The 12,250-nt window shown below is 47.8% G+C and overlaps 1 protein-coding gene across 6 annotated transcripts in view; it reads right to left on the bottom strand.

Annotated features, from left to right (window-relative positions):
• Nucleotides 1-12,250, bottom strand: part of DNAAF8 (dynein axonemal assembly factor 8) — a 96,519-nt gene that overhangs the window by 1,029 nt on the left and 83,240 nt on the right. For all 6 annotated transcript variants that reach the window (XR_012588796.1, XM_074598301.1, XM_074598304.1 and 3 more), the window contains 4 exons: nt 10,927-11,047; nt 8,119-8,336; nt 6,426-6,511; nt 2,340-2,409 (listed from right to left, as the gene is read on the bottom strand). Coding sequence is in view for 5 of the 6 variants with exons in the window: in XM_074598301.1 (XP_074454402.1) it covers nt 2,340-2,409; nt 6,426-6,511; nt 8,119-8,336; nt 10,927-11,047 (495 nt within the window). In the remaining variant the exon portion in view is untranslated. The remainder of the gene's footprint in view (nt 1-2,339; nt 2,410-6,425; nt 6,512-8,118; nt 8,337-10,926; nt 11,048-12,250) is intronic.

Below are 12,250 nucleotides of genomic sequence, written 5' to 3'. Positions count from 1 at the left end.
ACCTGCTAATAGTGGCAGGTCAATGACGTCCTGCACAGTCACTGAGGGATGGCCACCGCAGTCTCAGGATCTCATCCCAGCCACGGTGCAGAGCTGCAGGCGAGGAGAAACCATTCAGCCACAGGACATCCCAGCCACGAGGCTGAACACAGCACGCCCTGACAGCTCTCTCATCGCTGGGGAGGTTCCAGCCTGGGCATGGACCAGGTGCAGGGACATCTGGGACCACTTCACAGGAGCCCCCTGGAAGTTCAACAGCCCCTAACGGTGGCAGCAGCACAACGTGTCTCTGTCGCTTCCAGATGTGAGCTGCTCTGTGCGTGCCCAAGAGAAGGCTGCACGGGGAGCAGGTGCCTGCAGGGTCACTGCCCGAGAGTAAGGAACTTCCAAAGCATGAATTCATCTGCTCCTAAGGCAGATGTTTCAAATAGGGCAGGTGAAAAGCGCTGTAGAAACACTTGTTTCTCTCAGAGACTGCAGAAAGAGGCAAGACAACTAGCCCAGACGCAGATGTCAGCACTGAAATTTGGAAAGCTGATTTCTCATCCTATTGCTTAGTCCCAAATCACACAGGGAGCAAGTATGAAAATTCCTTTTCACTTCCATGGCTCAACTCCACCAGTAAACGCTGCAGGCTCTGCTCAGACCATGAGGATTTGAAATCCATGTTCATTTAACCCTCCCGAACTTTGCCTGATATCATGTTGTTGCTCGTTAGCTTTGACCTGGAAAGCCTGGCTGACATTTCATAAACTCATTAGCAAGAGATCAGAGGATCAAACATCGTTTCTAGGGACATCCTTTGAGGTACGGTTGTTCCCTGGTGAGCTTGTTCCTCAGATCTTGCTCTGTGATTTTTAAATCCACCTGGAACTTTGGAGCAAAAGGCCTGTTTGAAAATCAACATTACTTGCCGCTGTGCTTCTTGTAACCCACAGTGAGAAGCGCTGCACCCACCACCGTCCCAGGACTAGACTCATGGTCAAAGCTCTGAACCGTTTTGAGTAGCCCCCACTTCCAGCAGCGCCGGAGAGATTAGATTCAGTGGCCCAGGCTGCCAGAAGCAGAGAGAAGGGCTGAGCATATTTGCTTTTTCTCTTTATCTATCGCAGAAAGTACTATAAGCCTCTTCCTGATAGGCTGATTCCCCGTAGCTGTGAAGCAGAAGGGCTTTTATGTCAGCCAGAGATATGTAGTGTCCTTTTCAAAGCAAATCAGGAGACAGCCTGGCCTCGCTGCCCTGTCACATTACTTGGCAACAGCCTGGCACCCCGGCAGCGGTAAGCGCCGTGCTATGACAGCCTTGCAGCTATCGCAGAGCCGCGCAGGCAGACCTTCCCAGGCACTGCAGCGCCGACAATCCCAGCTACGCCCGGGGAGGATTTTACTGCGCCTCAGGGAAGGCTGACGAAAAGAGCAGCTGTACGACTTTGGAGGAGTTCGGGGTAGTTTTGCCTGTGTTAAAAGCAAGAACGCAGACTTCAAAGAGGGCTCTGTGTCTTTTAAGGCGGAGTCCTTAGAGCACTGGTGCTGCAGGCAGCAGCTCTGATGTGTTACATGAGGTTACAAACACACCTCTCGCTCCTGCAGGGTTTTCTTGGGAAGCAAAAGGGATCTACAGGAAAGGCTCACCCACTTGCTACTGTTTCTCGTTCTTCCCAATTGTTTTACACCTCCTAGTTCTGCCTTTTCAGGCACTGCCTCCTGTATCCAAATCTCATTTGTTTTGTACGAAATTTTGATGATTACAGCCAGAATTTTAAAGGTGTTTGTGCGGTTTATTCCCACTCAGTGTCTTTAAAAAAACCTGGAGCTTGGTGTTTCCTTTCGTGGGATGAGCTACTGAGAAAATATTCAGCTAGCCCATTCCCGGAATGGCTAATGGCTTCATTCCTCATCTTCCATTTGGACTCGGGCTTCTGAAACACAACTTCCCGAACACAGGACACATGCCAGGCTTGGCAGTAGGGCTGAATGAACATTTCCCGTCATTTATTTTTGACAAGTATCCCAGATATCTTACTAAGTGTTGATTCTTCATAAAAAAAAGTAACTGACATCTACAGAAAATATCGTATCTTTATCTAAATCTTAAAATATTTTGATTCAAAGTAGTGCCACTGGTGTAGTGTGGAAGATAGTTCGACAAGGTTTTGGTCCCACCTTCCACGTGCTGGGCTCCCAGTATAAGCCAAGGCTCGGGGCCGTCGTGAGGCACCACCTCTGTCTCATACAAACTGATTTTTGCTTCTAAAATTCAAACAGTTTCAACAAATTTAATTCATCACAATTAAAGGAGAAAAAGGACACATATATGTACCATAAACTTCTCTACTTACCTGTTTCTCATTTTGGGGATAAAGGAGATGCTGCGCAGTGTCCAGGACTGACTGCTGCTGCCAACGGACCCTGTGGGTAAAGAAAAATGGAAGGCAGTGTTACTTTGCCATCTAAGCTGTCAGAGGCTGCAGATGACCTAGCTTTGAGGAGGACTATGCTCTGTGCCAGCAGCTCTGGCCATGTGCATCTGTTACTGAACTTCTTTACGCAGATAAATCCCAGGTTTTACAAAGCTTTGTATAAATGGATTTGGATTCTTAAAATATAAGCCTTCAAACAACTGTAATGACCTGTTGCATAATGGGGTCTCTGGGGCAGTGGGAAACACACATAAATGTAGTTAGCTCTGTGCAGGGGTCTTTTCTCCACAAAGATAATACGTGTTTTTTTCCCCAAACCCCAGGATTTTCTAAGCTGCCTTCAGCAGCAGAGTCTGCTTCACTAGTCCTTGGTTTGCTCTGGTCCACCTCAAGCCATGCATGAGTTGACCGCAAGCCATATTCAAGAGAAATTCAAAGGCAAGACGCAAACTTCAAAATCACTTTTTAAACTAACTCTATGTCTGAAGACTTAGGCTTGAAAACTCTCCAGAGCCTCTGGAAACCACTCCCTGCTCCCTGCCCCCATATCCAGGTATTGTGCTTGGCAACAGTTTTCCCTTCAGTGGTTTTCAACAGCTCCAAGATTTTACATCTCGTGTGTTCTTTTTTTGATTTCTACACCTCCTTTCCTTCCAAAGCTCCCAGAGCTTCCTATAGGGATAACATCACTCCCTGCTAACGGTAATTAACGCTTGGTAAGAACGTTTCATCAGAGAGAATAACATCCAGCTAAGTTCCTTAACACTTCACTTTTGTTCTGATTGCACTACATAGTCTAAAACCAGGAAGGTATAAGGTCTACAACCCGGTTTTCTCCTGATGCAGCTGGGTTTTCGGCACGTTTTAGTCGAACGCTGCTTACGAGGCGAGTACAACGTTAACTAGGTGAGTTCCTAAAGACCGTGCACAATACAGATAGGTCCTAACAATCTTACAGGCATCTAAAAGTACTTTCAAAGAGCTCAAATCACCATAGAGGAGTAATCAGTATTAAATCAGTATCACCTATTAAGGCAGCTAAATCTAGTTTGTCACGCCTAAAAAGCAGAGCATGCCGTTCTTCCAGGAGCTGCTTTGAATCTGCTTGTAAATTCTTCCCTCTGCCACCCCGCAGCTAGGAAATCTGGCTGTAAAAACAAGTCATGTCAGGGAAAATTCAAATGCTTTATATCAGAGATGCAGGCAACCGGATGCTGACAGAACAAGAAAGGCAAGTCTCACATCATTTTTCCTCGTCTGCGGATAGGATTGTGTCACTTCCTTCTCTGGATTCTCCCTCCGGTCCCCACTGCTCTCAGGCTGTGCTTCAGCTTCCCCTCAACCTCTTCCGACACTTACTTCACTCTGCCCTACGAGTTGCCCTTGGCACCCTCCCAGATTCTCCCAGATCCCTGCTTTGGCTCCGCTCTTTGCAGTCAATCGAGCTCGCAGGCTGCTTTTGTGCCCCCACCTGCCTAAATGTGGTCCCCTTCTCTGTCCTTCCCGCCCTTTGGTGCAGAAATTATGCCTTCATAGGCGGCCAGCGAACGGACAGAACGGGCACAGCTGCTGCTGAACCCTCATCACCCCACCCTTAGCAGGGTCTGCGCCTGTCTTTAAGGCAACTGCTCCGTGCGGCACATCCTCCAGTGAGTGAACGTCTCTCCTTGATGTGCCACTGCTAGAGCTGGCTTAGGAAAGCTTTAACAGGCTCGGAACTACGAGCAGTTACACTAGCAAAGCCCGCATTGTTCCTCTCAACACCTGATTCCTCCTTCTTACCACAGCCCATCTCTGACATCATATCCCCGGCTTTCATACAGATGGCAACGTTTCTCCCCGTGGCACAAAGCCTAAGTAACGTGGCTCAGCTGTGAATCAAATCCCAGGGCTGTAAAAGAATCTCTTACACAGTGGTGCTTCAGCAATGCAGCTGAAATGCAGGCCAGAACCCGCGCAGGTACGGGAATCCTGGGCCGTGGCAGGAAGAGTGAAATAAATATACAGTGATTTATTCAGTACAAGAAAGTCACGTGGCTCCCTCTGATGGACTCATAAGTGTAAGTAACCTCAGACGTTATTTTGAAATGTTTATAAACTAGGCAATGAAGATGTCTTAGCATGAAGCGTCCTTATGAGACACTAGTTAAATCAGGCCAGATTTTCAAAGGTATTTGCAAAGTTGATTTTAATGGTGGCTTATGACAGAAGAAGCCTATGAGTTTACTGCTGGCTCGAGTTGATCTACCGGCGGATCACTGCCTCCCCTCCTCTCCATCTTTGGGCACACCTTGCTGCCCCTCCCTTCCACAAGCATCGTCGATCACGAAGGCAAATATGTTTTTGTAGAGCTGGTTTTAAATGGCTGCGTGATCACTATTTCTGGCATGGTGGCAAGAGGCAGAGCGGATCCTGCCATTTGGGAGCACCTCCCAACAGCCGTAGTTTATGCACACCTATTTTGCAGTTTGGCAAGAAGTTTATCCTTTGCACAGCCGGCCATACCGGCACAGACCAGGGTGAGAGAGGCAGAGTGAGATCGACAGAGTCCACACCTATTCCTCCCCGCTTCCTTCGCAGCCCCTCGGCTCGCTGCGGATGGCAGTGAGAAGCCACTGTGAGGTTTGCTCAGGGGGTGCTGCCTGGAGACCGGCGATCTCGAAACACGGCAAGTGAAGCCTACAGAAGAGCTACACTGTGTCGCTTGTTAGGCAGCACTCATGACTCCGATGAGCAAAAACCTGAGGAAAATAAAGAGGTGGGGGATCTTGTATTGGCTGCCAGCTCTGCTACCAGCCACTCTCCCAGAACTGCCTTCAGCACTGATCTCCGGGATTCCCAACAGCTCACTTTTTTCCTGTAAACCAGGGAAAGAGCAGGAGAAAACTCACTAGAAAGGTCTTGGGTAACTTGCTCTCTGCTTCCCCTTGGTGCTGTGCCTTGCTGGGTGAGAGGTTTGAGATGTGGATCCCAAGGGTGTGATTTTAAATGAATAGGAACCATGTCTAAATTTTGTCATTAGCCTAAAATTTTTTTAAAAAATTACCAATGACATTTGTTCCAACTATTCTTCCCAGGTGTGGCCTTGTGACTGAGCACCGTAACGTTTCATCAAAGTACGAGAACTCCCAGGTGTCTACCAACTTGGATGTTCGCATTTGATCTCCTTGACGCTTGTAAACCCCAGCATCCCCGAATTCCTTACTCCTGTCCCCTTGACAGCGTTATCTGCAAGTCCTCCAGATGGTCCTGCCAAAGTCACGACAGCCTTATCCGTGTGGCTGCCGGACTGCTCTGCACCCAATGTGTCAGGGAAAAAAAAAAAAAAAAAAGACTCTTGGCTTCCTTTCCCAGAGGAAACCATGTGCATGAACTACACAACGCGTTGCCAAACACCAGCCCCTGTGCAAGGAAACTTTCCCTCTGGGGGACAGTGGGTTAATTGGCCTGATAATCATTCTATTTCACTAATCAGTCCCTGTAGAGGGGTTCTGTTTGTATTACCAGGCTTATAAATCCTCTACCCAGCATTTCTGGTGATTTATTTAAGAGGCGGATTTTTGATTTTGCTCTCTGGTGTTTATTTTAAGTAACTTTTTTCCATAGCAAACTATGGAAACTGCTAAGATATTTCTCCTAGGAATTTTGTTGATCCAGCAGGTCTATTCCCAATGTGAGCCCTTATTTCAGAAAATTCCCTGGTATTTGTGGAACCACGCCGCCAAGCCTCGCAGGCACTCCAAGTCCTTAAACAAACAACACAACTCACTATTTAAGGTCCTGAGTGTAGGACACATGAGTTTGAAACTGGGGAATGCTGAGCTATCGACCCATTAACAACAAAACAACTTCTGAAGAACCGGCTGGCTTTGAGTGGCACCTGACCTCATGGGAGCCTGAACTGGAAGGGAATTACAGAGAAGGAAGTCAGCTGCGCTCCTTCAGATCACAAGCTCTCTAGCAGGGGGTTGAGACTGCTGTTAAAGCCGCGTTGTCCCCACTTACCTGTCCAGCAGGGAGTCGAAGCAAACGACCGCGTTGTCTCGCTGCGCTGCCAGCACCAGACACAAACCATCCATTAAGAGGGAACACTGCAAGAGAGGGAAGAAGGGAGCTTTGGTGTTGCTAGCCACTGAAATGGGGCCGTAAGCCTCGCTGATGAGCCGCTGACAGCACAGAGGACTGCCTGTGTGCTGCGTGAGGGGATGAAAGTCACAAAGCAACAGACTCTTTCAAGTTGAAAGAGTATCGTGTCTGAACTGTTAGTTATCCCACTCCTACGGCATACTATTATTCCCGTTCCCTTCTCTCAGAGGGAAAATAAGCAGGTTACTTAGGTGTGTTATTCAGTCACTAAGTCTGCTGGAAGCAGGAATAGGGAGATAACGGTGAGTGTTGAGATATCGCAGCAGAAACACTTATTGCTTGAAGGAGCCCATCTTCCTTCTGGCAAGGAAAAGCAAAAACTGTAATGTTCATTTCACCTTTGGCTCAGCAGTGCCAGACCCTTCTGGAAACATTCCAGCTCTGCCCAGAGTAATTCATCTCTGACAGGAGGAAGTGTTTCCATTGCCAGGAGAGCAGTGCCGCTGCCATGGCTCTCCTTCCCACACGCTGATTCGCTTTGTCCTCCCTAGAGAGCTGTGCACATTCCCCTGTGCAGAGGGATGGCATCCTCAGGGGAAGCACAGGAGAAAAAAGTAGTGCTTAGTCTAATTGGATGCTAGATGTAATTGCTATTCTATACAGATGTACTTCAAAGGGATGCTGTCAGTTTAAAAAAATCACAACCTGAAAAGATCTTACCTGTTCTTATTACTTAAGACTCTTATAACCGAAAGGCTGGAAGCACAAATGTTTGCCTTTTTTCAGAGGCACTGCTGTGTGTCTCTGACAGCCCTTTGTTGATTGCTACTTCCAGTATAAGCAGTTTCCCCCCTTGTTTACTCTGTGCTCCTGACAGCACTGTTGTTTTTTTTTTCCCCCCACATTGTACCTTACTGCTTTGCCCTAGTAAGGCTCCCGAAATGGTGGGCTTCTCCTACACCAAGTGCAAAGAGGAAAACAGCCTGGGCCAGATACTTTGCTGGTGTAAATCAGTGTATCCGCTCACCCCACAGGCACATCTCATGCTTAAGCCCGGTGAGCACTTGCTCAAACCCCATGCCGGACTGCGGCTTGAGCTGTCAGCACCAACGAAACGAGAAGCAAAATGAAATCTCTGCTGAGGACTCCAGGGCACAGTCCAAAAAGTGGAAGGGTTATTTAGCACCGTAGAAGAGGATTAACGGGGTGCGATTAGAGAAAGGGAAACAGAAATTGTGTTTATATGGAAAACCAAGACAGGATACAGCAGCAGAACATATACAATAGCGGCAACAGCGCACTGATAGGTGAATGGAATGAAACGTTTAACGGGGATGTGCCGTTCACGTTAAGGATACGTGCACACAGCGATGTCAAGGTTAGGTGGCAGTGAGCTAGCGCAGGTACAGGAACACGAGGTCGGGACTAGCTAGCAAGGCACGTGGCCCACATTACTTACCAGTGGTATTAGAGCTCAGATGCAGTGCTGTGCTAATACTGCTACCAAAGCAAGTTTGCTCAGAGCTAGCCTAGATATCTTAGCACAGCGCGGGCATTAAAAGGCTCTTCTTCTGCGCGAAGGAAGCAAAGCACAACTCCAGCTGTTTCATACCTTTGCTGCAACACTGCACTTTGCCCTGCTTAGTATCTCAGAGATGCAGCGAGCTTGTGGTGCGTCCAGGACGGTGAGGCGTACTCCGGTCACCGTGAAATCTTTGCCAATAAGCTGATCAAGCAGTTCGACATAGGGTGGGTGCTCTGAACCCTGAAGAATTATCCCAGGCAATACCAGGCAAGTGGTTTGGCAGAGGTTATCAAGCAATGACTGACCTGATGGGAAAAGATCACAACACAACAGATGCTTGTTTTATACCTACCCCTCCCCAACTATTTACCCTCTCACTAATTCTTCCCTGCCACAGACAAGTAAACTGGAAGATCAGGGGCACTTGGGCATCGTTACATCGTTTGGGATGTTCACAGATGCGATTGCTCATCCTGAACTGTCAAACTGCTGTATGCCTACACGTACATATCTGGAGATCACAAGACAGCAGTAGTGACCCCATTTCAGGAGTCAGACAAGGACAACTGCTGCTTTGCTACAGGAGACGCTATTCCGTTTAATTTCTTCCAAGCAAAGAAATCTGTTAATCCAGCCGCTTTTATAATCCAAAATGTAATTCTCATCAGCATACATAAGACTTAATGTATTTCATATTTTCCTCATGATAAATCTGTCTGTCCATTAGGCAGCAGCTTTGTGATAATTATTTGCTGAAAGGAGAGATTTCTTTGTGTGCAAGAGCTACCTCTAGTGTTCAAGATGAGACCGTAAAGTGAATGATCTGTCAGGCTTGCTGGAGGCGTTTACTATATTGTGCCTGACAGTTCGGAGATCACGTGTAGTTGCTTTTCCAGGACAGTAACTCTTTGAAATACATTTTCTGAGACACAAACACATCAGGGATGTACACTGGTTTCCTTTTTACTCTGCTTAAACATCTTCAAAGCAAAGGGATCCTCGTGCAGCAGGAAATCGGGGACACACATTTTGAGATTTGCTCCTAACACCGGGCTGCACAAAGCTTGCGGAATACCTCTGCTCTCTTCACAACAAGCTATTTTATTGTATTTTCTGCAATCTCTTCTGATAATTAAGAAGTGCTTCAGTCACAGCAGACCAGTGCTACAGGCCTGGTCTTTTCCCATCATGCACTAAGTTGATGGGGGAAAATACCCTGCCTGTCAGCAATAGCAACCCAGGATATTTTGGACCGGGAACACCTGCAAGTCTCCTCTCACTGCAGCGTTGTGCACTCAACACAGCTTGAGCTGACATACCCCACCAGAAACACAACGAAGCGGTCACTTCTCTGCAGCTGCCCAGAGGAGAAGGTCAGACAGCTACATGCTGGACAACCTGGTCATCTCCAAAAAGGTGCTGTTACATACACACAGCTGCCAAGCCCTTGTTTCGGGACTCATACAACAGCTTGGGAATGTCAGTAGTGTTACAAGATAGGCCTCACCCCTTACCACAGGCACCAGTTAAGTCTTAAACCTTCATGCAGTCAGTCTCTGAGGTATGAGTGCGCAACGGAAGAAAAGGAGCTTGCCTGAGGATTTGTGAGTTTTGTAATGATCATGAAGCAGGCGTAGGGCATAGCCCAAAGCCAACATAAGACAGTGGAAAGAATTCATTGATAATTAATTACCTTGGGAAAAATCCTCCTTCAGAGACCCCTACACAAAAGTGACTTGGTGCCAAGGTGACTCGGTGACAAGGCGAAGGCCTTGACTTAACCACCACCCTCCTTGCACTCATATGTGTGCTGTCTCGTGCACCTGCTGGTATGTGGTCAATGCCAAAAGTCCTGTGTCAGTAAGAGTTTAAGGTGGGAGGCGATAACCTGTAATTCTCTTACATTTTTATCACACCATTCTGCCCATCCACAACAACCCTGTGGTTTTATTGCTGGCATTAACAACAGCAATCAGGTGTAGCGCAGGAACATTTTCTCGGCTGCCCACCCTCCTGCTTGCCAGTCACATCAGAACTGAAGCCGCAGGAATGAGAATGACCCAGTTCCAACCACATCTGCTCACCAGTGAACACCACAGGGACGCTTTACGGCTTGTTTATAACGGCTTGGTATCAATCCACAGTACCCTACCACAGGAACATCCCCGCGTGTTAGTTACGGCTCCTGGCACCAATGGTGCTGCATCACAGCCTGTGTTGTTCACATGCCTATCGAGTAAAATCAACAGAAATGGCCCAGAGAAACTGCAGGCATCCGGGGGAACTGACGGGCTTGCTGAAGCTTTGACTTCAAATCAAATTCAGACCAGCGATAACTGGAAGTTATTTTGAGCTGGCAGCTCTTCAGCAGCTAGTGGGAACTGAATGAGCTCTCAGTCCAGTTCCCAAGAGTTAGGTGGCCACACTGCCAAAAGCACTCCCTGCATAAACTCGTTTATTTACTCACAGAACAAAACGTCTCACAATCGCCCATCACTACAGTGTCTTGGCCTCTCCTGTGGCAGGCTGTGAATGGATGCACAAACCACCGCAGCCAGGTGGGTGTTGAAATACATTGTAAAAGTTCAGCAGGGAAATGCGGACCGTTGCTTACACCGGCTGCGTTACCAATGCTCGTTCTTCTGCTGGTGCTGAGGCCGGCACTTCCGAACAGCCCTATCTTTAACCCCCCCAAAAGCGCTGGCAGTGGAAAGGCCTGGCAGGCAAACAGTTAAACGGATGGACTCCACTGGAGCTGTTCTTTGCAGCTCAGAGTTCTCTCTCCCTTCTGAGAGGACATCAATACCAAATCTTGCCGCCACCAGATGGTTTGTCTTGCTGTCCAATTAATCAATAACAGTCTCAATCTATAACGAGAGTTATGCATATCCTTACCAAGACTGCATGGTTGCTCAGAGCCCAGTAAATTGAGTTGCCCTCCCGTTTCATGTTTTATGATCTTGCGCGGCTTGTTGATTTCCAAAGTCACTATGGGGTCACGTTTCAGGTTATAGATCTGCGGGAGGGAAGAGAAGGAGAGAGAGAAGCAAGTCATGTGAACACCATGACCTAATCAGGCAGGATAACACTTCTTCAGCATTGATTCATGAAAGCTGTGAAGCTTTTGTTGCTGTTGTGTACTGCTGTAATTGCCAGCCTAGAAAACACCTGCTTGGCTAGAGATACAAGAACATTTTGCATGCATTCTTTTTTTTATGGAGGTTTAATTCAGCATGGCATCTTGTCATCCTTTTAAAGGTCCTACAACCAGAATATCTTTCTAAAGTCTCCGCTCCCAGCTGTTCAAGGCCAGAAACTCAAGGACTGGTGGGTCCCTTCTGCCTCTGAATGAACCAGCACATCCCCACATCCCAGCTCAGCGCTGTCACAATGCTCTGAACTGAGTTGCAGAGGGAGGGCATCCACATTAGTAAAGCATATTACAGATGTGGCCAGCTGCTTCCAGTTCCAGAGCTAATCTCCTCGGACTAACTCAGCTGGGTCACCTCTGTGCCATGTGGATATAGCAAGGCTCAAAAATTTCCATCCCTTCATTGTGCATGAACCAACCATTTCAAACTCTGATTTTGAGAGGAAAATGATCAGAGTAGAATCACAGAATGGTTTGGATTGGAAGGGACCTTAAAGATCATCTTGTTCCAACCCCCCTGCCCTGGGCAGGGACACCTCCCATTAGACCAGGTTGCTCAAAACCCCATCCACCTTGTCCTTGAACCCTTCCAGAAATGACATACAGAGCTAGTTGAACAGGAAAGACTTATTGTTTCATTTTATCCATTAGCAAATTGCAGTGGTTTGAATGGGAGACCAGCAGCTACATAGCGTGAAGGGCCAGATGAGCCGGAACAGGTCACACCAGTACTGGTAGGCTTCTCAGCACTGCCTACAATACAAGCCAAGAAGCAAGAATATGAGTCTTTATGCCTCTGCCTGTGGGCAGAGAAGGATGCAAGCACCCAGCAGCTCTAGAAACTGCCCATACTTTATAGCACAAGGTGTCTTACGCAGGACAGCCCCGCTCTTTTCATTGCTGTGGACTGGTACCTCTGCTGGCAGGGCACAAGGGACAACACCCTTGTCACACACATAGGGCAGCGCTCCACGCTGTGCGCGCGTGGATGTACACAGACTCTGTGGGAGACGCTCAGCAACCAGCGAGTGACATTATCAGCCATCCCACTTCATCACCATTCCTGAA

This window comes from Larus michahellis, chromosome 8 (genome assembly GCF_964199755.1).
Source record: "Larus michahellis chromosome 8, bLarMic1.1, whole genome shotgun sequence".
NCBI lineage: Eukaryota > Metazoa > Chordata > Aves > Charadriiformes > Laridae > Larus > Larus michahellis.
Note: the sequence above shows the minus strand (reverse complement) of the source record. Positions and strands in the feature narration are given on the sequence as shown.